Raw genomic sequence first — 25,164 nt, forward strand, 5'->3', positions numbered from 1 at the left:
ATTTTTTGATGTAGAATTCTGGGTTGGCAGTTTATTTTTTCTTTCAGTAGTGTTAAAATGTCACTCCACAGTTTCTGTTGAGAATTAGGCTTTAATTTTTATCTTTGATTCTCTGTATAATTTTTCTACCCTCTGGGTGCCTTTACCCAGCTTTTCTCTTTACCTTTAGTTTTCAGCAGTTCGAATATGATTTGTCTAGGTGGTTTTTCTCCTTTTCTTTTTTTTTTTTAACTTTTATTTTTTGTTTTTTTTCCACCTTCTTTCCTCATTCTTAATCTTTCTTATTCTTATTCATTCCATGGGGGTTCTCTAAGCTCTTTGGATCTACGGTTTGTTGTTTATTTTTGGAAAATTCTTGGCCATTATTTCTCACATACTTCTGCCTCCCTGTTTGTTCTTTCTTCTCCTCCTGTGATTCCAATTATACATGAGACCATTTGATATTGTCCTGTGGCTCTTAGATGTTTTGTTCTTGTTTTTTCCCCCCCATGTTACTTTTCTTCTTTGTGTTCTGTTTGGTTTATTTTTATTGGCCTATCTGTAAGTTTACTTACTCCTTAGTTTTGTTGAGTCTGTTAATGAGCCAATCAAAGGCTTTCTTTATCTCTATTACTTTGTCTTATTTCTAGCGTTTTTGTTTGACCCTCCCACTCTGTTTAAATTCCCATTTGTGAATGTATGTTGTCAACATTTTCCATGGATATTTTAACATATTAATTATAGTTATTTAAACTTCCCCGTCTGAGAGTTCTGACATCTGGATCATCTCTGAGTCTGGTTCTTTTGGTTGCTCTGTCTCTTGACAGTGGGTTGATAGTGCACGTATCTTAACTTTTTATTGAATTTTGGAAAGTGCGTGCCTCACAGTAGATACTGAGTTCAGTAGTTTTTAATAGCTGGAAATGGGCACTGCTCTTCTGTCAGGTCATCAGGTGGGGAGTTGAGGCAACCTGCTCAGGAGTGGGGCTGCATTAGGATTTTGGTCCACTGTGTTTATCTTCAGTGCACCATGCTGGCCTCCAGTTCTTCTATCAGTGGCCTGCCCTTTGCCTGTGCTTATAGCAATGCTGGGATATGGAGTCTCCCCCTCCTTGCCCCTCTGCCCGTAGTAGAACGCCGTGCAAGGCTGTCGTCGGGCAGGTGAGGACTGCTCTTTATCCTGGTGCAGCCTCAGTCAGAGGCAGTTCCGTGTTGCCTGCTGCTCTCCCAGGGTAGCAGACCTCTCATTGTACTGGAATGGGATTTTGGTCCCAGGACAGTTTCCTACCTCCCCTGGGATAGAGATTTCCTGGTCTGCTCTCCCCCAAGCCACAGTGGGTTTTACCCAAGGCTGCTGCTCTTTTCCCAGCAGCTTAAGCCTTCAGGCTTTTGCTCCACATCAGAGAAGCGTTCAGGCAGGGCCTGGGGCTTGGCGCCTTTTCTGCAGTGGCAGCTGAGCCCCTCCCGCGTGCCCGCCATGAGCACCTGGGGGAGGCCTACAGAACAGAGCCTGGGTGTGGGTGTGAAGCCCCCTGTGTCCAAGGCCAGGCCTATCCACCCCACGCTCAGCCTCCAGCAGTTTGTTGCAATTTGGGGTGATGCTTTCTCACTCGTTCGCGAGGCTGGCACGTCTTCCTCCACATTCTCCTCCCTGCTTGCCCCAGCGGAGCTGGTCCACACATCCCTCTGTGGGGTTCAGGCTGTTTGGTTGCCTTGTGATTCTGCTTTATGGTGAACTCAAGAGAAGTTCTGATTTTTGTGATATTTCTGGCTTTTTCTTACTGTTTGGGTCAGGGCAATGCTTTTCGAGTTTCTATATCCCCAGGCAAGAATGGATGTTGAATTTTATTAAATATCATTCACCCTTATTCAGAATGGCCATGTGAGTTTCTCATTTATTCTTCCTGATGTGGTGAAGTATATCAATAGGTTGCCTGATATTAAATTCATCCCTTATTTTCTCTTACTCAGAGAATTCTTTCATTAGCAAATATTTTTTAACACCTATTAAGGGCTGGATGTATAGGGATGAATAGTAAACATAAGATCTTATAAATCTTATATTCTAATCAGAAGGTAGACAAAACATATAAGTAGATAAATAGGGCATTTCAGATTGTGATCGTAATTATGAAAAATAAACAGGGTTTGGGCAATATGGGGCAACTAATGTAGGCAGGTAGACAGGAGGTAACACTGATGTTAGGATTTAAAGGTTGAAAGTGATCCCGGCATTTAGAGTTGAGAGTAGGGAAGGCTTTTCAAGAGATGGTGAGTCCAAGTTCCCAGGGGCAGGAAGGAGACAGGCCTGTTGAGGCATCAGAGTTCACCCACCACGGCTGAAGCAAAGTGAGGAGAGGGGAACGGTGTGGAGGAGGCTTGGGAAGCTGGGTAGAGGACCACGCTGTCTTTTGGTGTCTTAGATGTTTGAAGTCCATTCCGTGAGGAATGGGAAGAACTTGGAGATGGATGTGGCTTTCTGTCGCTTGCTAAGTGAAATTAGTTGTTCCCATATCTTACGTGGTCGGTCCCTGGCTGCTATACTTCCAGTGTGGTTCTTCATTGCACATTAATTTATTTGTTATCTGTCTTGCATTTTCAGTCTCTTTCTCTCTGCTGACTTTGACTTCCTGTTTATAAGCACACTCAACACCCCTTATCCTACAGAAACCTTGCTATGACCTCCTCTCCTCTGGTACTGGCATCCTGCCTTTCTCTCTCCCTCCCTTCACAGCCAGATTCCCAGCGCGTGGTCTGTATTTGCTTGCCCTGCTCTACCCCAGGCCCTCCCTCGCTCCTTGCCGTTTTGTGATATGGTTTTTACCCCCTGGAACCAAGTGACGACTGCTCTGAGATAACAGCCCCCCAAGCCCAGCAGCCTCGTGTCTCGTCCTGTCTATCTGAATGTGATACTTGACACTGTTGCCCACATCTTCCTCCTTGTAAGTCTCTAGACCCTGGCTTCCTGAGCACTTCACTGTCACATATTTTGTCTTACGTTTCTTATTACTCCCTGTTTCTTGTCGTTTCTAGCTCACCCTTAAATATAGGGATTACCCAAGCCTCTGATGCCAGACTTCTCTCTACTGTCTATTCTCTGTGGCTTATCATTTCTGTACTTTTATAAAAACAGCACTCACTACGTACTCCCAGATCTATGCCTCTAGCCCAGACTTCTCTGTAGGTAAAGGAAAGAATATGCATATATACTTAATATATCATAATTTTCACATTGCTGTGTAATCTTTGTAATTATTTTAAATGGATGTATAATGTTAAGTGGCTGTGCCATAATTAGCCTATCCATTTCCTGTTGAAAATTTCTAATCCAGGGTCTGCAGCTACAATTTATAATTTTACACATGGATATTGAGTTTGAGATTTGGTGGAATGGAAAGTGAGTTGAGTTTTTTCCCCCTCCCAAACTAGCTCAGTCCTCCCAGAGAACAGGAAACCTCAGCAGAATCTTTGGCAAACCTTTCTCAGGCTTTCTTGCTTTGAGAATCGGCTAAGAGGCCCATTGTCACTACATGAGTTCAAGGTAGCACTTTAACTCTTGCATGAACGACTGAAAGGCCTTCTAAATGGTCCCCCTACCTCTGATCTCTTGATTCTCTGACACAGTATGCCATCAATTGTTAGAAAACAGGTGGTCCTTGTGTCCCCAAGACCTAAGAGAGATCTGAAGTTTTTCACACTGATGTGTCTTGGAGTCAGTTGGAAAAAGATATTCACCTCCAGTCAAGGCAGGGTTTTAAACACACTGTTAGACTGTAGTTCACCATACTTGAGAATATCCAAATGTGAGAATATCCTTTGTCATACTTTAGCTCCTATTTCCCTAACCATTCACCTTTTTCCAGTCAAGTGGCCTCTGCAATCTCTCCAAGCTGTTCTCAACCTCCTACTTGATGGAGAGCTGGCTTGTTTATAAAGGCCGACAAGTCAGGGATTCTGACAGTGGCTATGCTGCCAATTTTGGTCCCTCTTCTAAGTGCGATTTGTGTCTTTTAAATGAATTCCTATTTGGATTTCTGACCTGTTGATGCCTCAGAATTTCTGCCTGATTGTCAGCCATTTCCAGTAGCATGCTGACCAGAATATAATTTACAGCAGCTGGTCGACCTTGATTTTGAGCCTTTCCCACCCACTTCCTGATCTGAGTGTGCATTCTCACTGTGTAAGGAAAGAGGGTTGTGCTTCATCATTCACACAAAGAGGGTTACGTGCCCCCAAGGATGTCCAGCCCTAGTGTTGGTAAAAAGCAGCAGCTCTGGAATCATATGGTGATAACTATAAAGCAGCGTTTGTACCGTGAGGCAGAGGGAAGGCCTGTGCACTGGGAGGTGGGAGAGTGAGCATATTAAAAAGGCGTCATCCTTGTACACCTTCCACCACTGTCTCACGGTCTTTCTTTCTGCTTCCTTTAATTTATTTTCATGTTAGTCTACCAAAGTAACAAATTGCCCTTAAAAGTAATGAAAAACCTAAGCATCGGTGGCAAAGAGCTGCTCCCCTCCCATCTTCCACCCCAGGCTGTATTTCTGCTTTGAGGCATTCTGGTCTATACCCTCTCTTAGCTCCATGGCCTATGGTAACTGTATACCGTATGTTGTCGACGTAGCCACAATGTTTGATTATTACATTCTTCCCTGTACATGAGGGGGCGGGAGAAAATAACTCAAGTCACGCTTTGATATGCTTGAAATTAATCAAGATTAAGTTGAGTTGAAAAAACTATCCTGAGTGTATGATTCTCCAAGACCCGAGGGTCCGCTACCTCACACTTCAGGGCACTGGTTCCCAAGAGGAGACTTGTATCTCTGATTCCTAGCCAGAAGGCTTAGCCATTCACTCTGTGCACTCCACCCAAGGGATGGAGAGTAACGATCACATGCAACTTGCCTTAATTCCACCTCTAGAATGATAACGTGGGATTCACCTCAAATGTGCCTGGTACCTTCCCTCTTTACATCTGTCTCATTTGCTCCACCACCCTCTCCCCTCCTGATAGCAGCAACAGCAACAACAAGCTCCTTGCCTGTAGAGACTAATCCAGCATCGAAGGTCATCCCCTTCCAACCACCCATGATGGAATGGACGTTATCCCTTGAACGAGGGGAGTGAACCCTGGTAAAGGAGATCCAACAAATCTTAGAAGAGTGAACACAACTCAGAAAAACACTGTTGGGAACATATTCTCCATTGAATGCCACTCCCTGTGATTCCCCATGATCTCAGGCAATAGAAAAGCAGAGAGAATGTGAAAAGACAGACCAAAAACTCAGCCTTAAAGGAAATACTACCTCAGAAACAGAAGCTTTTTTTTAAGCATTGAACTTAATAAGAACATAAATTTATTAAAGCAACAGTTCGAATATAATATGAGACAGTAAAAGGAGATGATATGGGCAATGTGGAACTTAGGGAACAAAATGAGAACAAAGCAACGTCAGTCCACAACTATTAAATGAATTTGAAACAGCAAGGACTTTAATGGCCTGAAAATCAAATTACTGATGTAAGGGAAGAAGCTTCAGATAATTCTAGAAAGAGTGAAGGAGAAAAACAAAAAGATTGAAGAGATTTAGATCATCATAAGGGTGGTCCTGCACAAAGGTCATTTTTTTTTGGCTACGTTGGGTCTCCGTTGCTGCACGCGGTCTTTCTCTAGTTTCGGCGAGTGGGGGCTACTGGGCTCTAGGTGTGCGGGCTTAATTGCTCCGCGGCATGTGGCATCTTCCCAGACCAGAGCTCGAACCCGTGTCCCCTGCATTGGCAGGTGGATTCTTAACCACTGCGCCACCAGGGAAGCCCCATAAAGACAATTGATGTCAGTAAAGTAAAAGAGCCAACCCCAAAGAAAACAATTGGCCAGAAAATGTATTTGAAGAAATAATAAAAGAAAAATTTTCTGAAATAAACTAAATGAATTTCCTTTTAGAGGTCATTGTGTTCCAGGAAAAAAATGAAACGTTGTACAGTGGTTAACTCTGAGCTGACTTCTAGTTATGTTATTAGACTTTGAAAATAAAGGTTTTTGCAGATATGCTGGCAGAAAAAAGGCAAGTCATCTCAAGGAGGAGAAACTACCAGTCAGGCTGGCAGCAGGCTTCTCTCTACAAGCTTCATTGCCAGTAAGCAAAGGAGTGTGCAAAGTTTTGAAGGAAAGAAATGGTATATTAGCACCAGGTCTTAAAATTCAAATAGAGAAGGAAGAGTAAACAACTATGCAAATAGAATGTAAATGTTATAAACATTCATCAAAGAGAGACGAGTCCGTCTTCGTGTAAAATTGAAACATGGTTCGTAAAATCTGTTTAAAATGTGTTTTTTCAAATTCTTAACTTTAGAGGAATTATGTCTATAAAGAAATAGGGATCTTAAATCATTCCTTCCTTTTCACTTCAGCTTCATTTTCTTTAAGTACAAAGTTGAATTGTACTTCTTAAAACAAAAAAAATACATAGAATGTTCCCTTTAAAACTTAATGTGGGGCTTCCCTGGTGGCGCAGTGGTTGAGAATCCGCCTGCTAATGCAGGAGACACGGGTTCGAGCCCTGGTCCGGGAAGATCCCACATGCCGCAGAGCAACTAGGCCCGTGAGCCACAACTACTGAGCCTGCGCGTCTGGAGCCTGTGCTCCGCAACAAGAGAGGCCGCGATAGTGAGAGGCCCGCGCACCGCGATGAAGAGTGGCTTCGGCTTGCCACAACTAGAGAAAGCCCTCGCACAGAAACGAAGACCCAACACAGCCAAAAATAAATTAATTAATTAATTAACTCCTACCCACAACATCTTCTTAAAAAAAAAAAAAAACTTAATGTGGTATTTCTGGTTTTAGCTGTGGGTTGAATTTTTGCATTTTTTTCTTTGGAGTGTAAGCCATTGCTTAATTTTTTCTTTTTTTACACATAACTTTACCTAAAAATAAAATCTTATTACAGAAAGTATGTAAAACATAAGAAAATAAACCTATCTACCCCACCCAAGGCTCTGGTTGCATAGGGTTGTGGTTGGGCTTGGCATGGGCAGATTTTAAAAAAATCTCTTGTGTTTCTGATCTGACAGTTGCCTGAGTTGGGAACTGCCGTTCCTCCAGGTGGCTGCTGGGCTCTGCTTTTCTATTTATTTTAACAGCCTAGTGGCTCTCACTTCTGTTTCAACCCACCTCTGAGCTCCTGGGAAGTGAGTAGGGAAACTACACACCCGAGACGCTGATCATCATTTTTCGTTTTGCCTGCTTTCTTGTATAGTTAACGAGAGGCATAAAGTACATCACTGACTTTATCGCATTCATCCTGAAGAGGGGAAACCACTGGGGAAACATCATTTTATAAATGAGTGGGTTGAAGAATAAAGAAGGTTTGCTCAGCATCATTTTGTAGAGGTATCAACAATATGATACTTTTTTTTCTATTTTTCTTTAGCTCAAATAGTTTCATCATGAGACACCCCCCCACCCTTTTATTTGCCCTTCTGATTATGGTGGGTAAATGTATCTTTAGTGGATTAGTATGCAATTTTTTAATTAATACATGAAATCACATAAACTGATGTCACAAGATGACCAGAATATTTTATTTTATGTAAATTCTTCTGTTAATGCAAAGCAGTTATTTTGGTATAGACATTTTGGTCTAATATGAAATTTTAATAGGTACATTGTAACAGCTATTTGAAAATAATGAGGAATTAGAGTATTTGGCTTTTCTACAAGTAAGTAATGTAAGCTTGAATAATTTTTGTTTACGTGCCCGAGGATCCAACAAATCGAAACAAACGAAATTATGGCAAGTAGTTATTGCTCAAAACTACAATACTTGACAGAGATGGTGGTGGTTGGTGCCATTTAAGTGGTGATTTATTTCCACACAGCAAGAGATGGAGGCGGTTTCATCTCTTCTCTCCTGTTACAAGTTCTGTCTGCCTACCTACTCACCTATCATTAGTGGCAAAGAAACATAGCCATTGAATATTTTGTTCAATTAAAATGGTGATTTTTATTTTAAAACTAAGGGCCATTACCACATTAGGACTTTAAAATTCTTGTTGGTGAAGAACCACAAGTAAGTGTATTATTTTACTTTCATATTTTTCTGTGTATTGATATAACTGCTATATTAGCAAATCTTCACGGTTCTATCAGTGAATATTCCATGATCATCTGAGGTATCTGTGTCTAAAAATTATTGTATAGTAACCTTTGTTCACGTAAGAATATCAGTATTGCCTATTTTGGAGCAATACTGTTATGTAGAAACTTGCTGAGAAGTTTGCTTTAAAAGGTACTAGGGCTTCCCTGGTGGCGCAGTGGTTGAGAGTCCGCCTGCCGATGCAGGGGACACGGGTTCGTGCCCCGGCCCGGGAAGATCCCACATGCCACAGAGCGGCTGGGCCCGTGAGCCATGGCCGCTGGGCCTGCGCGTCCGGAGCCTGTGCTCCGCAACGGGAGAGGCCACAACAGTGAGAGGCCCACATACCGCAAAAAAAAAAAAAAGATACTAAATGTGATAAGACAAATACCCAGCATTAAAGGTTGAATTTTCTTCTTTGTGGGCCAGCTCTCTTAAGACTATTGTGTAGGGTCCTCAGCTGCAAGGGTGAAGGGGGAGGATAATTTAGTTTTGAAACATCAGGTTCCAGGACTGTGGTGAGATAGGGGGTCAAGAACGGGACACAGCATTCTAGAAATGTGCACTAAGGTCTTCGCATGATTGTTTCAACAGATGTTGATGGCCAGCCTTCTTAATATTGCCAGAATGTAGGAATGCAGTTTTATCCAAACCAGCTTTCCTTTAAATTGCCTTCTTCAGTTGTCATAACACCATTGTGATCGTAATGTTAATCTAAAAACATCATAGTTGGTGTACATACCATTTTACCAATTGGTTTTCTTTTTTCTTCTTTGAACAGAAATCTTAGAGGCTGGTATTAAAGGAACTTCAGAATCACTTAAAGGTGTGAAACGAAAAAAGATTGTAGCCGAGAATCACCTGAAAAAAATACCAAAATCCCCACTGAGAAATCCTCTTCAGGCAAAACACAAACAAAATACAGAAGAGTCATCTTTTGCCATTCTTCAGAGTGTGGCGGAGTCCCACAAGAAGCAGAATCACAGTCCTGTAAAAAATGGGAAGCAGTTTACCAAACACAATGGAGAAACCCCTGGGATAATTGCCGAGGCCTCTAAATTGCAAGAGTCTGTCTCCCCGAAGAAGCCCTCGTTTCTGCAGCACCCATCCGAGCCACGCCGGTGGAGGTCGGAAGGCTCTGACCCCCCCAAGCCCAGTGTCCCCGAGGGAAAATGTGACTCCAGTTCTCTGTCCAGTAAAAGCAGGACTGACCACCGTGAATGTATCTCCTCTCACTGCAGCCCCCCACCCTCCTCGTATGCAAACACCGCGTTCGATGTCTTACTGAAGGCCATGGAGCCAGAACTGAGCACCTTGTCGCAAAAGGGCTCCTCTTGTGCGGTTAAGAGCGAAAAACTGAGACCAAATAAAACTGTACGACCCCCTTCTCACCTGAACAACAGCCCAATGGATGCCCCCGATCCGACCCCGCAAGAACCGGCTGCCCAATCACAGCCGCCTCCTCGGACCTCATACGCCGGGCACGTGTCTGCCACTCAGAAGAACGACCAAGCGGCACTTCAGGCTGTTTCTCCTTCGTATAATCCACGCGAACACTCTGTTTCTAAACCTGGCCAACAAAATCAGCAGCTTCCAGCGTGTTCGGGTTTCGCCAGATCACTCACGAGTCTGCAGAATCAGGAGAACGCCCAGCTTGAACACGTCTGTAACGCAGCAGTGACGTCATCCGTAGGTGTGACCTCACCCTCCAGTAGAACTCAGGTTTCTCCTCCAAACCAGCAAGTGGATGCTGCCTTGCCGCTGTCAGTGAGCCCCGCCCTTTCCGCGCGGTCACCCCCCACGCCAATTTACAGCTCAACTCCTGTCGCCTCTGTTGTTAATCGCAGCATGGAACAAATGTGCAATCTTCTTCTGAAAGATCAGAAGCCAAAAAAACAAGGAAAATACATCTGTGAGTATTGCAATCGAGCCTGTGCAAAGCCCAGTGTGCTTTTAAAGCACATCCGCTCCCACACTGGAGAGCGACCCTATCCCTGCGTGACCTGCGGGTTTTCATTTAAGACTAAAAGTAACCTCTACAAGCACAAAAAATCCCATGCACATACTATCAAACTGGGTCTCGTCTTGCAGCCAGATGCTGGCGGCTTGTTCATGTCTCACGAGTCCCCCAAAGCACTCAGTATCCATTCGGATGTGGAAGATAGTGGGGAGAGCGAAGAGGAGGGCGCTGCTGATGGCAGGCAGAGCGACCCGGGCTCCATGGACCTGCAGCCCGTGCAGATAATGAAAATGGTATCCAGCTCGGAAGCTTTACCTAAATTGGGTTCCATTCCAAGCAATCCAGATCCTGTGGTAGGTGACTTTTCACTACAGGACAGATCTTCAGAACCACAGGCTGTGACAGAGTTACCAAAGGTTGTGGTCCACCCCATCAGTGTGTCCCCTTTGAGAGCTGACAGCCCGAAGGTTACGGATTCCAAGCCTGAACCTCCTAGTGCACAGAAACAGAAAGACCTTCAGGTAACCGGTATACTGTCCCACTCAGCCTGGGCGTGCTCCCTGGAGATGGATGACAAGTCCCATGAGAAGGGCGATGTGAGTCAGCCCGAGGGAAAACAGGAATCTCACGTGGGAACGGTACATGCCCAGCTGCAAAGGCAGCAGGCCACCGATTACTCCCGAGAGCAGCAAGGAAAACTTCTCCTGAGTCCTCGCAGTTTAGGAAGTACGGATTCGGGTTACTTTTCACGTTCTGAAAGTGCCGACCAAACAGTGAGTCCACCCACCCCCTTTGCCAGAACGTTACCCACCCCAGAGCAGGACTCTAACAAGAATAATGGGTCTTCTGCACCTCGTGTCAACACACCAGCAGCTTCGGCTCTTCCAGCAGGTGAAAAAGCGTCACTCCTCCCAGGTCAGATGCGCCCACCTTTGGCGACAAAAACGCTTGAGGAACGGATATCAAAGCTTATCTCAGACAACGAAGCCTTGGTAGATGACAAGCAACTGGATAGTGTAAAGCCACGGAGAACCTCTCTCTCACGACGGGGAAGCATCGATTCCCCCAAATCGTACATATTTAAGGATTCTTTCCAGTTTGATTTAAAACCAATGGGACGGAGAACAAGTTCAAGCTCTGATATACCAAAGTCCCCTTTCACTCCCACAGAGAAATCAAAGCAAGTGTTTCTTCTGTCTGTACCTTCCCTCGACTGTCTGCCCATCACCAGAAGTAATTCTATGCCTACCACAGGGTACTCAGCAGTACCTGCGAGCATCATCCCTCCCCCACACCCACTGAGAGGAAGTCAGTCCTTTGACGACAAAATTGGTGCTTTCTACGACGATGTCTTTGTACCAGGACCTAACACTTCTGTGCCCCAAAATGGACATCCCCGCACTCTTGTCAGACAAGCAGCAGTAGAAGACTCTTCAGCAAATGAAAATCATGTTCTCGGTGCCGGGCAGTCCTTGGACGAGAGCCATCACGGAGGCAGCCCCGCTGGTGAGACCGCAGCAGCAAGAAGCAAGCCCCCGGCCCCGGGTTCACACTTGGAAAAGAAGAAGCCTCATCAGGGGCGAGGGACCATGTTTGAGTGTGAGACCTGTAGAAACAGGTATAGGAAACTGGAAAATTTTGAAAACCATAAGAAATTTTACTGTTCAGAGTTGCACGGACCCAAAACCAAGGTAGCTCTGAGGGACCCCGAGCACAGCCTGGTGCCCAGCGGCGCACAGCCTCCCATTCTGCACTACAGGGTCGCCAGTGCCACCGGGGTCTGGGAGCAGACGCCCCAGATACGAAAAAGGAGGAAAATGAAAAGCGTCGGAGATGACGACGAACTTCAGCAAAACGAAAGTGGAGCATCTCCCCAGAGCTCCGAGGGCCTCCGGTTTCAGAGCGTGAGGGGCTCGGTTCCCAGTTTGTCTCAGCAGAACGTTGCCATAACTGGTGACCAGCCGCCTAGAAATATCCAGCTGCAAAGCTCCCCGATTCAGCTCGTGGCCAGAGGCCCCGAACAGCCCCCGGACCCGAAGCCGTCCTCCGTCGTGGAAGAGCAGGTGAGCTCGGCTGCCCAGGACAGGACAGAGCCCAAGAGACACGGGGCCGGCATCTCCGTCATCCAGCACACAAACTCGCTGGGCAGACCCGGTGTGCTTGACAAGCTGGAGTCTTGTGAAGGCGCTTCCCCCATTTCTTTCCAGGAGCTGAGAACAGGGAAGCCCGGGTCTCTGCACATAAGAGGGATTTCCCAAGAGGAAGGCCGCCTGCCCCGGAACACGTCTCAGCCCGCCGAGCCTGCACTGTCCGATGCTCTGAGAGGGGAACTTCAGGAAGGTTCCAGAAAGATCTCAGGTGAGCGACACGTGTTAGGACAGCCCTCAAGACTCGTTCGGCAGCAGAACATCCAAGTCCCAGAAATCCTGGTCACAGAAGAGCCAGATCGGGACCCGGAAGGCCAAGGCCACGATCAGGAGAAGTCTGAGAAGTTCAGTTGGCCTCAGCGGAGCGAAACCTTGTCCAAACTGCCAACAGAGAAACTGCCGCCCAAAAAGAAGAGGCTCCGTCTTGCCGAGATCGAGCACTCCTCAACCGAGTCAAGCTTGGACTCCACTCTCTCCAGGAGTCTAAGCAGGGAGAGCAGTTTATCTCACACTTCGAGTTTCTCTGCTTCCTTAGACGTAGAGGATGTTTCTAAGACTGAGGCCTCCCCCAAAATCGATTTTCCGAATAAAGCGGAGTTTCTCATGATTCCACCTGGCTCTAATACCCTGAACGTTCCTGGGAGTCACCGGGAAATGAGGCGCGCTGCATCGGAACAGATTCACTGCCTGCAAATGTCGATGGAGGTCTCTGATTTCAGAAGTAAATCATTCGACTGTGGAAGCATTACTCCACCTCAGCCAATACCGCTTGCTGAATTGCAGCCTCCGACATCCCCTTCTGGCATGGGGGTCGCCGGGCACGTGCCTCTCTTGGAAAGACGGAGAGGCCCACTGATACGGCAGATCTCTTTAAACATCACTCCGGAGGGTCATCTATCTCCTGGGAACCCATCCTCTTTCCAAACTATCGCTCGCCCTGGTGTGAACACAGTGCCATTTCAGGGGCCTCAGCTCACTCATGCACCTTCACCTGAGTTTCCTGCAAATACTTTGGACTCCCAGGCTCAGATTAAGGATCTGCGAGCAGAAACTTCAAGTTCCAACTCTCCAAACATCTTTCCTGTTCAACAGCTTCTTGGTATCCATTTGTTAAATCAAATCCACTTGCCCCTTAGCCTCCCAGACACACAGATGTCTCTGCAGGTGTCTACGCAGAGTGTCAAAGCAGATGCAAGCCCCGGTGGACATGTATCTTCTAAAAGTGAGGATTGCTTTGCTCCCAAGTACCAACTTCAGTGTCAGGTGGTCCCTTCGACCCAGCCTTGCACTTCTAACGCTGTACATCCTCTGCCAAAGCAAGTTCTTTCAGACCCAGCTGGGGCCAACCATCGTGCGACCTCGTTGACATTACCAGCCAAGTTAGTAGAAGCCACGTCTAATTCGTGTCCTCTGCCACCACTGCAGGTCGGGCCTCTCGGCAGTCAGGTGCCGAAGGTGCCAGCATCCTTTGCGCTGCCCTTGCATCTGCAGAGTCGGGTCCCAGCGTACTGTTTCACCACAGCCACAGCTCTGCCGCAGATCCTAGTGACCCAAGATCTATCCAGTCAGCCGATTGGCCAGGCTAATCATAGTATGGTGCCAATCAGCGAAGAACAAAATTCCGTGCCAAAGTCGCAATACGATCACCGGAATGCTTTGCCAAACCCAGAGGGAGAACTTGTCTGCGAGAACGTTATTTCAGAGATGGGCCAAAATTCGTCTCCATCAGAATCCTTGCCTGTAACTCAGAAAATGTCTGTTGGTAGACTTTCCCCCCAGCAAGAATCTTCAGCTTCAAGTAAAAGAATGCTGTCCCCAGCAAATAGTTTAGACATTGCCATGGAAAAGCATCAGAAGCGAGCCAAGGATGAAAATGGAGCTGTTTGTGCAACAGATACTAGACAGTTGGAAGCATTGAGTTCAAGAGCTCATGAAGTTAGTAAACAGAAGAAGCCAGTTCTGGTGAGGCAGGTTTGTACTACGGAGCCCCTTGAAGCTGTGATATTGGAACAGGATATTTTTTCTCACCCTGAAGTTAGTAGCGAGGCTCTGCGTTTGACTGATGTTTCACCAGCTGATAAGTTGTCATCAGGACACTCCGAGCCTGTGGTTATAGAACCTGTAAAAGAATTGCAGGAATTTGAAAGCATCCCGTCGGCCACATCGCTGACTCTGACAGTTAGAAATTTAGCTGTCCCTGCAGAGAAAACTCACATTTCTTCTTCGGAACATGTAGACAATAACCAAGAAAGGAAGTCACCAGGGGTTAAAAATCCAGGCGACGAAGCGAACATCCAAGAACAGAGTCCGTCAGCAGCCACCACTCCTTCCGCATGTAAAGCCAGTGACACACAGCAGCCGTCCTTCCCCAGCCTGAAGACTGCAACCAGCTTCACGTGGTGTTACCTGTTGAGGCAGAAGGCCCTGCACCTGCCGCAGAACGACCAAAAAACTTCGGCCTACACCGATTGGACCGTGAACGCCAGTGATCCAAATCCACTCAGCTTGCCTACCAAAGTGGCTCTTTCTCTCCTGAACTCAAAACAGAAGACTGGAAAATCTCTATATTGTCAAGCAATAACGACCCATTTCAAGTCAGATTTATTGGTCTATTCAAGCAAATGGAAAAGCAGCTTAAGCAAGGTACTTGAAATATCATTTATCTTGAAAACTAGTCTGTGCAAGTTAGTTCCAACATGTCTGGATGCCTTTAAAGATTTCGATTGGAGGTTGTATTTTAATTTTGAATGACAAATTGGGCTTTCGAAGTGTACAGTTACTTGAAAGAAAGAGTGATAAGTTTACCCAGGGAGTTATACTGATAAAGATTACCCAGAGTCCTCTAAGGTTTGATTTTCTTGTTAGGTGAGAGAAGATTATGTTTATGCTTTATCCCTGCTAATGAAGGGGAACAGAGGTGTGAATATTAGAGATTGTTCTATTTCATTTAAAAATATAAGCAGAGACCCATTCATCCTTGTTTTATGCAAATCTGACCACTCTCCCCTCACCGTGCTGATCCCAGCCCTCTTCCTGTGTAGCTCTGAGAATCGTCTTAGTACTAGAGAGAAGATTCACAGAGTGACTGTACACTTGATAATTAAGTTGGTTTGGTCAGGATTTGTACAGTAAGGTCGTAAAACGATGATTTGGGGTTATTTGTGGAATAAAACTATAATTAGAGTTGTTGGCTTTATGAAATGGGGAAAATCACTTAAATGATTAAGAATAAATAGATAAGGGTATTAGGTTGGACTCTGGACATTCAGAATTATAGATTAAGTTCTTGATCTCTATAGGCTCACAAGCACATAATACAGGCTCATAAATATTTATTTATCAATAAGAAAATATCACAGTATCAGTATTGTAATAGAAGTGCTTACAACTTTAATAAAAGAAGGAAGTCTCTAACACTGCCAGTAGCTTGAGCAGGAGGTGTGGTTACAAGGAAGATATTCCAAAAGTGGTGATACTTCAGCTGAGTCTTTAAAAAAGGAAAAAAAAAAAAAAATAGGGATTTTTTTTTTTTTCAGGCAAACAAGAGTGAGAAATTTTAATAGTCTGCCAAGTGATGTGGAAGTGAGAATGAACTTAGTTCATTTAAAGAGCCCCGAGGAGTCCAACATGGCTAGAAGGTGTTGGAAGTTTGAAACACTGACGTAATTTGAAGTTGGAAATGTAGATAAAGACCAAAGAATAGGCATGGTGGTAGAGAGCCTTTGATGCTTTCTCAGTGGAGGAGGGTGCATCCGAACCATTCAGAATTTAATTTTTAAATGCTCAGACTCTACGTCTACTAAGTCAGATGGAAAATGAGACTTGAGCGTGAGAATTTAAACAGCACTTCATGTATGTATGTCCCTGAAGTGCCTATGAAAAGTGGCTCTCCTTCAGTACCAAGTGCCTTGGTAGAAATGCCTTGGGGAATGCACATCTGGATTTGGAGCTGGGAGAGAGCTCCGGGCGGAAGGTGTAGAGATCGTTCAGTGCATAGGTGCGATTAATGAGGCCTTTAGAGAGAAGGGCCTGGAATGGATCCCGAGATCCCTACTACTCAAAGGCTTGAGTGGATGAAGAAAGTCCACATAGGAGATGAGAGAGATTGTTCATAAAGGAAGGAGGGGGACTACGAGAAAGTGGTATCACACAGATCAAGGAAGAAGATATTTTAAAGAGAGTAGTTCAAGCCAAGAGGCCAAACAAAGATGAAGACTAACATGGTTTCTGGACTGAAGGGTTCTAATGTCCCAGAGACGTGAGTTATATGGGCAAGTGGCCGTGGAGGACTCGGTACTGGGTTGACTATTAACTCACAACGCAAATGTGCATGTATTTATAATTCAAAATGGAAGAGAACAGGTCGATGGTAAAGTGAAAGCATTTCTAAGAGAAGCAAGGTGTCAACAACATACAGTGTATATAGAGCGGTCAAACATATAAACTAAGGAAGTAGTAAATATTTTGGCATTTAGCTTGTTGGTGAATAGAAGTCAGATTTGATAGCAAGAAAGTGAGCAAAAGATAAGTGGGAATTTGGTACTGAGAAGAAGGTAAGAAATAGGATTACTGTTAGAGGTATAATGTCAAGGAAAGGTATGTGTGTATTCCAAACCTGATGTGTTTGCCAGAAAAAGAGGAGACAGTTGCACTTGTACATGTCAGGGTCAGTGTCATTACCTCTTCACACCACCTTTTTGAGACACTCAGGCCAGCAGCTTTTCTTTACGCCTGGGTTTGTAAGGACAGGGCCTTCCCAGGGGATTCTTCCCGAGGCCGCACAGGCCCCTGGGTCCGTGATGCACATACTCTCTTGTCACTTACTGTTGTTATGTCATCGCAGTGTGATAGCTTTCTACTTGGTGGTGTAATTTTTAAAGGAAGTTTGTAACAAAGAGGACCTTGATCAGAAAAGTTGTGCCTTGTGTTGGGCTTGGCCAGAGGACTGGAGTCTGAGCTCTTGCCGTTAACACTTGACGTTGGACAAGTGACTTAACCCTACGCGTGTCCTTCCTCACTGGGATGTGATCCACCAGTGCTGGCTGCCTCACAAGGATAGGTGAGAGCAGAGTAGGCTGGGGAGTGAGAAAAGAGGTTGTAAATAGTGCGGTTGTATAAAATCATAAGGTCGCGTCACTACAGAGTTTCCGTAGGAAAAGCACACACTGTTTATTATTCTGATGTTCAGTACTTTTTTTCTAGAGATTTTAGTATTATCAGGCCAAGACCTAACTTTTGACCTGACCTATAATTCACAGTTATCAGTATTCAGGAACTTTTGATAACTTTTGATATATTCAGGATATAGAGAGGAAACGTAATTATGGTTTGAAATGATGGGAGACAGGGGAAAATTAAATATTGGGAAATGGAGCTTCGGCTCTAGCTTTACACTGCATTGATGTTGAAGGGAAGTTAGTCATGTTTTTCAGGAGTATGAGACATTGTACCATAATGGGGTAACTAGCTCTTTTCCATCTTTAAATAATAAACTCTTTAACAAGTATACTTAAACTGTAGTCTGAGTGGTTCGTTAGCTATAAGAAAGAATATTTAGTTTATTAAAAGAAGTTCCTCAAATTAAACTCGTGGAATACCAGGGTGGAGGGTTGTAGAGTCTTTATTTGGGGGTGTCAGTGGAATGTGGTGGGATTTTAAAGTAGCATGAGATGTGTCAGTTTGCTGTGATTCAGACAGATAAAGGAGGAGATAAAGCAATGACCTTTAAAGCTGTTACGTCCTTGAAATGCCTTCCATTAAGCTAACCGCATGCATTGTGCTCTGCCATGTTTTAATTTCCAAGTGAAACACTAGCATGTTTGTGTTTTCAGTTTTATTAAATTAGTGTCTCTCTCTCTTTTTTTTTTCCCTTTCAGAGAGCATTAGGTAATCAAAAGTCCACAGTAGTTGAATTCAGCAATAAAGATGCCTCTGAAATTAACAGTGAGCAAGATAAAGAAAATTCCTTAATCAAAAGTGAACCAAGAAGAATTAAAATATTTGATGGAGGGCAAGTACAACTTTTCCTTCTTAAATGTACATTTAAACTTACTTTTTAAATGTACATTTGCTTTCATGTGAATGAACACTTACCAGTGCCGATTTTATATAAACGTTGCAAGGTTTCTCAGCTTACTAACAGAATCTTCATGGCAAAATACATGTTAGGTATTATGTTAACTAATGCCATTTTGATCAAGAAAATGACGACCATTTAGAAAACACTGTCGGTTCTAGGAGGCAGCTGAGCGCTGAGTTTTCAGAGTGAACCCTGGGTTTCACGTTGATTCATAGTAAGGAGTGAACTGAAAAAATCTGCTCTAAAAGAGACGAATCATTGCCTGTTTGATGTCTTCTGTGAATTTGGTTGTGAGAAAAATTGTAAAAGCCAACTGTAGTTAAAATGAAACTCAGAAATATTTCAGTACTTGTAGCTGTGATTGAATTTAACAATAAAGAAAACTTTTAGAGCAGTCACTTAGAGGAGCTATTTTAAAATTAAACCCGGTATTGAATAAAGTTGTTTGATAAGAAGTAGCTATTAGAATATTGTGTTGATGTGAAAAGCTGGAATACTCTGTTACTTACATGTGCATAACATTTATATTTATTGAGTGTAAAAATTGTGCCTTGTTTTATTTTTTAGGTTGAATTTCAATCATCAGTATTTTCTCAAAGACATAGTATCCAGTTGCCCTATTCATTTTCCTTTTCTTTAAATTAGATACAAATCAAATGAAGAGTATGTATATGTCCGAGGCAGGGGAAGAGGAAAGTACATTTGTGAAGAATGCGGAATCCGTTGTAAGAAACCTAGTATGTTAAAGAAACACATACGAACCCATACAGATGTCCGCCCCTACCACTGCACTTACTGTAACTTCTCCTTTAAGACTAAAGGTATGAGATGACATCGCTTCATGGTCCTTTATTATATGCATTGAGTTAGTAGAGCCAAGACCCAGCTTTACATATTCCTTGACCAAGGATGCAGTAGCTTAAATAGAATAATATAAATTACATCTTGCCAACATCGTAGTCTTATATCTCTTTATATATTTCTAGACCTCTTGAGAAAAAGTTTTTAATTACACACTTTTAGAATGTACGTAATAAATATGACATTTGAAAAGGAGCAGCTGCCCTTTTTTCTTTTACTTCCCAAATTAGAGTTGTATAACATGATGACTAACACGTTTTCAAAAATACTTACTTTGGAGCTAAAGAAGAAAAAAGAAATTTTCACGATCACATTGTAGACGCATTTCAGTGCTAAAAGATTAAAGAAAAAATTAAAATAATAACTGCAGTAAAGTTATACTGATTACATTCATGTTTTATTATCTAATTTTACTCACGCATAGCCATTTCTTTTTCTTTCCCATGAAGCTCTTTTACTGAAGTACTGTTGAATATCAGCTTCAAAAGATTTCTAAATTTTGTACTATTTAATGTTTGTGGAACTCAGAACTAGTAATTAAAATTATATTTAGTACCATTTCTGTATTCTTTATATGTTTTTATTTAAATTGTAAGCCTTTATTATAGTTAAGGTATTTTTACTCTACAAATTTCCTGTGACATATAATGAATAAATACACTATCATAAAATGTTTGCTTTCTCCATTAGGTTCCTTGTTTATGAATCATTATACAAACGTTTCTTGCTTGAGACTTTAATTTCATATACCACCCTTTAGAAAGTAAGAATCTCGCAAATACAAAGCAATATAATCATAAAATTATTTGTCTGAAAGGACAAAATCTGTGAAAAATATTTAATCAATATTTTTTTATAGAACTACATTATTTTTATACCTTTTCAGTTAACATTTGCTTTTTTTTCTGATTATATTGGTTGTCTTTGCAGTTTTTGTTTTAAAAATTGATCAACTCTTTAGCAAAATTTATTCTATATTTTGGCCAGTATTTATTGGCATTTAAAGAGTATGTAGCAACTAAATAGCTTCAAATTAGCTCTCCTTAAATGCCAGTAAAATCTGAAACAAGAATGATGGGGGAAATAACAAAACTGTTCTTCAGGTAGCCTTGAATATTTCTAAAGTTTCAAGAAATCGTAAGTCAGAAGGGACCCTAATTCTGTCATTCTTAGGTTGTGGTATAGAACCTTCTTCTGGAAACGGAGGGTGCATTTCAGGATGACTTTCCTGATCTTGTGTGAAGGCTTTGATAGGATTAAGTGCTTTGATCTTTTAACCCAACTTACTGCTTTTACACTGGTGTTGATCCTATGATTAAGAATCATCCGTCTGTTGAATAATTTCCAGTGTGAGACCAGGAGACCAGTAATAAGCCAATATTACAAATAAAACATTACCAGTTACAGAATGATGTTACCAAACCAAATAAAAGAGGATCCAGGTATAATGTGAATTGGGTGTTTCTCAAAAGAAGGAGGAAAAGGAATCAGGAAATTTTATAAAGTAAGGGCAAAGAAAGGAAGGAAAACTTTGATGTGGAAAACAAATGAAACTACAGAGATTTCTTGGCAAAGAAAAATATTATGAATCATCAAGTATTAATCCTAATGAAATAACTCAAGCCAACATCATGTAAAATATTAGATAAATGTTTGTTAAATGGTGGACAGGGCATAATGATCTTTGAAGAGTGAGCAGTGTATGTTAGCAGTTTTCATGTCTTTCATTTCTCAAATATGCTGGATACCTGAATTTACATTAACTTTTTTGTTTGTCAGATAATTCATCGGAATTATGTGATAAATATTTATTTGAAGAAAGCTACCCTAGCTAAGCAGACTGGTGAAGAAAATATTAGAAATTCAGTATTTCCCTATTCTCGGCATGGCAGTTCTCTTTTTTATGGTCGCTTCCTTGTAGAAGTCTACCTTTTATGAATATATGTCAAACAGATTCCATAGTACCTTGTAAAGGTAGCTAAATAATAAAAGACTTGTTTTTAGATTAGGCTGTAAATTTTGCCCTACTCTGATTTACTTTGTTGTCCCATTCTTGAGTGTGTCTGGTTATTAACAGAAGGTAATAGTGATGTAATGGCATGCTATATAAATAGGAGTATGCAAAGATAGCATGGTACTATCGAAGGAATGATCTGCCCTCCTAGAAATTGATGCTTCTGATGGTAATGCTCGTAAATCTGTACTTCATCATTTGTCCTCTCGGTTTATTTTATGAATGCATTTTCAAAATAATTTTAATTGATTTGTTTTCACTATTCTGCTTTAAAGGTCAGGCAGCTCCGTCAGTGAGCTTGCATCTCTGCAGGATTTAGTTCCATTTATATCACAGAAAGCTGGACTTTATATATAGCTATAGGAACCCAGAAACAAAATCTTTCATGCTTTCCAGAGGATTTATATTAATGTTTATTAAGTCTGTTGAAAAATTTATCTGTTAAGTTAATGCACAGCCTTGCTAGGGGATATTTGCATTTGAATGTACATATTTTGCATATTGAAATGCAAATTGTTTCATTTTAAATTATTTAAGAAGTTGGTTAATAATAAGTAATAGCTCAAGTTATGAGAAAATATGCTTATTAAAAACTCATATTCCCAAATTTGCCTAGTTACAATTATACATTAACTTCTCAGAAAGCAAGTGACCTCCATGGCTGTCTGTTTAGGGAACAAAAGCATTTTGAAAGCACTATTAGTGGACCTTGTGATTTGGTTTATAATATTGTCATCATACTAGAAAGTGTTTTGACTAATAAGTGGAAATTTCAGCTACAATAAGATGGGAAAACTATTTTTCACAACTTCTAATGTGAAAATTTTGAAGCATACAGAAGAGTAGATATTTGCATAATGAACACCAGTATGCCCATCACGTTTTAATAATTGTTAATAATTTGCCATATTTGCTTCATATTTTATTTTTAAAGTGTATTTAAGGTAAATGTCAGACACGGCCAAGTCATTTAAGCCGGGCGTTATCTGTAGAATCACAGAGGTCAAGGTTTGCTAGATCTTAGACATTATCTGGTCCGGGCCCTCTCTTGCACTTGAACCCCTTAAGTGCTAAGCTCTGGGATGCTGTGCATACTAACTAGTGCAAGAATTGGCCTAAACGGGTGTGACCAGTCCCACGGGCTTAGTGCAATTTTAGTGAAGGTGAGGCTCTATAAATAGTGCAATTTTGCAGGTCTTTCAGCTACTGCAGACTCAAATCTGGACCAATGATTCAAACATTTTTAGCTCTGCTGAAGGTTTATTCTGAAATACTAATTTGCCCTGCTCGCCAAACTCAGCATTTAGATTTTATTTTCGAAAGAGACAATTTTCCCTTCTTGGCAATTTTGTGTGTGTGGCATTATCTACTCAAGCTGCTTGGTATCCTCAAGAGAATTTGAGCTCTCCCCCTGCGTTAATGATCACTTGGGGCCAGCACGCCCAATGGTTCCCAGTTAATCTGGCGATACTTCCAGAGGTGGACACCAGCTGCCAGAGGAAACACACCTCTAGGGATACTATTATGAGACTTGTAGTCAGTATGGTGAAGTAAAATTAATGTAGGAAATTCTTTCTCTTGTTCCAAACACACAGAAATACTATTTATAGTACAACAACCAACTGTAGTTTTAAATAGATGGCCAAGCTTGAAATTTAGAAAGAAAGACTCCCAGCCACCAAAAATAAGGAAACTCCAAACTAGCATGGTGAACAGATATTAAAAAAAAAAAAGTCCATAGGGACATCAAGCCAGATACATGCCCACAGGCCTGGGATTTAATGCTGCCAGATATATGCCCACGGGCCTGGGGTTTAATGCTGGTCCTGGAATAGCATCTGAGACCTCTGAAATAAGCATGGCTCTCCTGTCCAGTGACTTTGGACCATGTGGGGGAAAAGCTACCTGCTAAAAAGCAAAACCCTATACCTGTGCCATGCCAAAAGAACCTCACAAACTGATCCAGGATTAGTGTAATGGAACTGTTAAGGTCCCAGGCAGAAGCAATTGGAAGGCTGACCCATAGAGATGTGTCTACAACCCAGGGTACTTAAGACTCCATGGAAACCAATCTTGCTGAAGATAAGTTTACAATAAAAACTAAAAAATGTGCAAGGAAATAAAGTACTATGAGGGAAAGCCAGCGCACACAACTGGTGGAGAACTCAGAAACCACAGATCATAGTGCAATCTGAAAGGGACTTTAAATGTATATAAAATGTTCTAAGGAATAAATAGGGACTAGAGAATAGTAACCATAGGCAAAAGTAGACATTATCAAAGTTGAGGAGGCAGATTTGAAAGAGAGAGAGATTATTACTAATAACAAGGTTATTACAGCCTATAGATACCAGTATTATTTTTTTGAGCAAATTTTAGTCATTGGAATTGTATAACCACAATCTGTACTTTCACTTGAAATAGGAATGGAATTTGCCAGTGTTGACAAATGCAATAGCAAAATAATACTATGTAAGCTTAGTAAACATTCTTTTCCCTTAAGGAAATCTGACAAAACACATGAAGTCCAAGACACATAGCAAGAAATGTGTGGATTTAGGCGTCTCAGTAGGTTTAATAGATGAACAAGATACAGAAGAATCAGGTAAGGCTTTATTCCATATTTTTCATAAATGCTATTTACAATGTACTCTTTTTTTTCTTTGCATCCATACTCTTCTTTCCATTCCCACTGATACTGCTCAGTTCCTACTTTCATTACCTCTTATTTATACTATGTGATAGAGCCCTAATCAGTTTTCTCACCTTCCCTTTGTCTTCCTTCCTTTGCATCTATCCCCACTGACGTTAAGTTAATCTTCCTGAAGCATGTGTCTGATCATACTGTTCCTCTGCTCCAGGTCTTCCATTGGTTTCCATTTGCCTCTACCAAATAGAATATGAGCTACTTGGCCTCAAGTTAATTCCTCAGAATCCATTATAATCTGGTGCCTGCCTACTTCTTCACCTTTATCCCTCATCTCTCTCTCTTTCACCTGCCCTAATGCTTGAATTTCCTGCTTACATGACACTGATCCGGCTCTCTGCCTATAAAGCCCTCACCCTCAATCCCCACAGAAACGTGGCTCCCCGTCTGCATTGGTCAAAATCTTATTTTCCTTCAAGACCTAGCTCAAATCCACTGCCGTCATGAAGCCTTCTCTGATTTTCCCTTCCCACACCACTTGCGGGAAGCAATTTTTCCCTTTTCTCAACGCCTGTAATATTTTAGAGTTCACTCTCTGAGAGTATTGAATCCCTTTCTGCCACAACTTTTTTTATTATTTACACGCTTCCTCCCTTAGCTCTTCGCTGATTCTCAAGCGTGTCATGGGTAGAACTGATGCCTGAGTGATATTCGCTGCGCCCGCGGCCCAGCGCAGTGCCCTGCTCACGGCAGCTGCTCTGGAAATATTTGGGGAATAAAACATTTGTTTGCTTCCCCAAATTGTTTATTATTTTGAAAAAGGTTAACTGGTTGTTTCCTTAACGATGTTAACTCAGCAAGTAGAAGTATTTATCTCTAACCGATTTTGAGGGGAAATTAAGCTGTTCATCTGTTCTGACTAGTCAGACAATAGAATTATTTTTTTGTAAGACTTTTTGTTTTAACCCAAGAATTTATCAACAAGAGATAAGTTTTAAAAAAAAAAGTTGTCCTATTGCTGTTTTGAAAAACACCCTAAATTAAAGATTTACCTGCTTGCTATGTTTTAGTTAGTATGTACTAGTTTGATGTAGAAAAAATTTCCAAAGAGAAAATGGTGAGGACATCTTTGAAAATGCAGGTTAAAAAAAAGCAAATGCTTTTCATTCCACCGGACAACCAGTAACACACTGAATGAATCAGCCTGAATTTATTTCTAAATATGCGAGAGAAGTGACTCACATCTTAAGTGCTACAGTTGATATGATTTCGTATTTTAAGCACAAGGAGAGGATTGCCTTTAACTTGAATTTTGGGAAATAAGTGGATGTATTATCAGTAG

The 25,164-nt window shown here is 42.1% G+C and overlaps 1 protein-coding gene across 5 annotated transcripts in view; it reads left to right on the plus strand.

Moving 5' to 3' along the window:
- Window positions 1–25,164, plus strand: part of HIVEP1 (human immunodeficiency virus type I enhancer binding protein 1) — a 144,109-nt gene that overhangs the window by 97,779 nt on the left and 21,166 nt on the right. For all 5 annotated transcript variants that reach the window (XM_029242170.1, XM_029242172.1, XM_029242171.1 and 2 more), the window contains exons 4-7: window positions 8,896–14,864; window positions 18,098–18,231; window positions 18,946–19,121; window positions 23,679–23,780. In XM_029242170.1, coding sequence (XP_029098003.1) covers window positions 8,896–14,864; window positions 18,098–18,231; window positions 18,946–19,121; window positions 23,679–23,780 — 6,381 coding nt within the window. The remainder of the gene's footprint in view (window positions 1–8,895; window positions 14,865–18,097; window positions 18,232–18,945; window positions 19,122–23,678; window positions 23,781–25,164) is intronic.

Source organism: Monodon monoceros, unplaced genomic scaffold, assembly GCF_005190385.1.
Source record: "Monodon monoceros isolate NGI ecotype Baffin Bay Population unplaced genomic scaffold, NGI_Narwhal_1 Super_Scaffold_3, whole genome shotgun sequence".
In the NCBI taxonomy this organism is placed as follows: Eukaryota; Metazoa; Chordata; class Mammalia; order Artiodactyla; family Monodontidae; genus Monodon; species Monodon monoceros.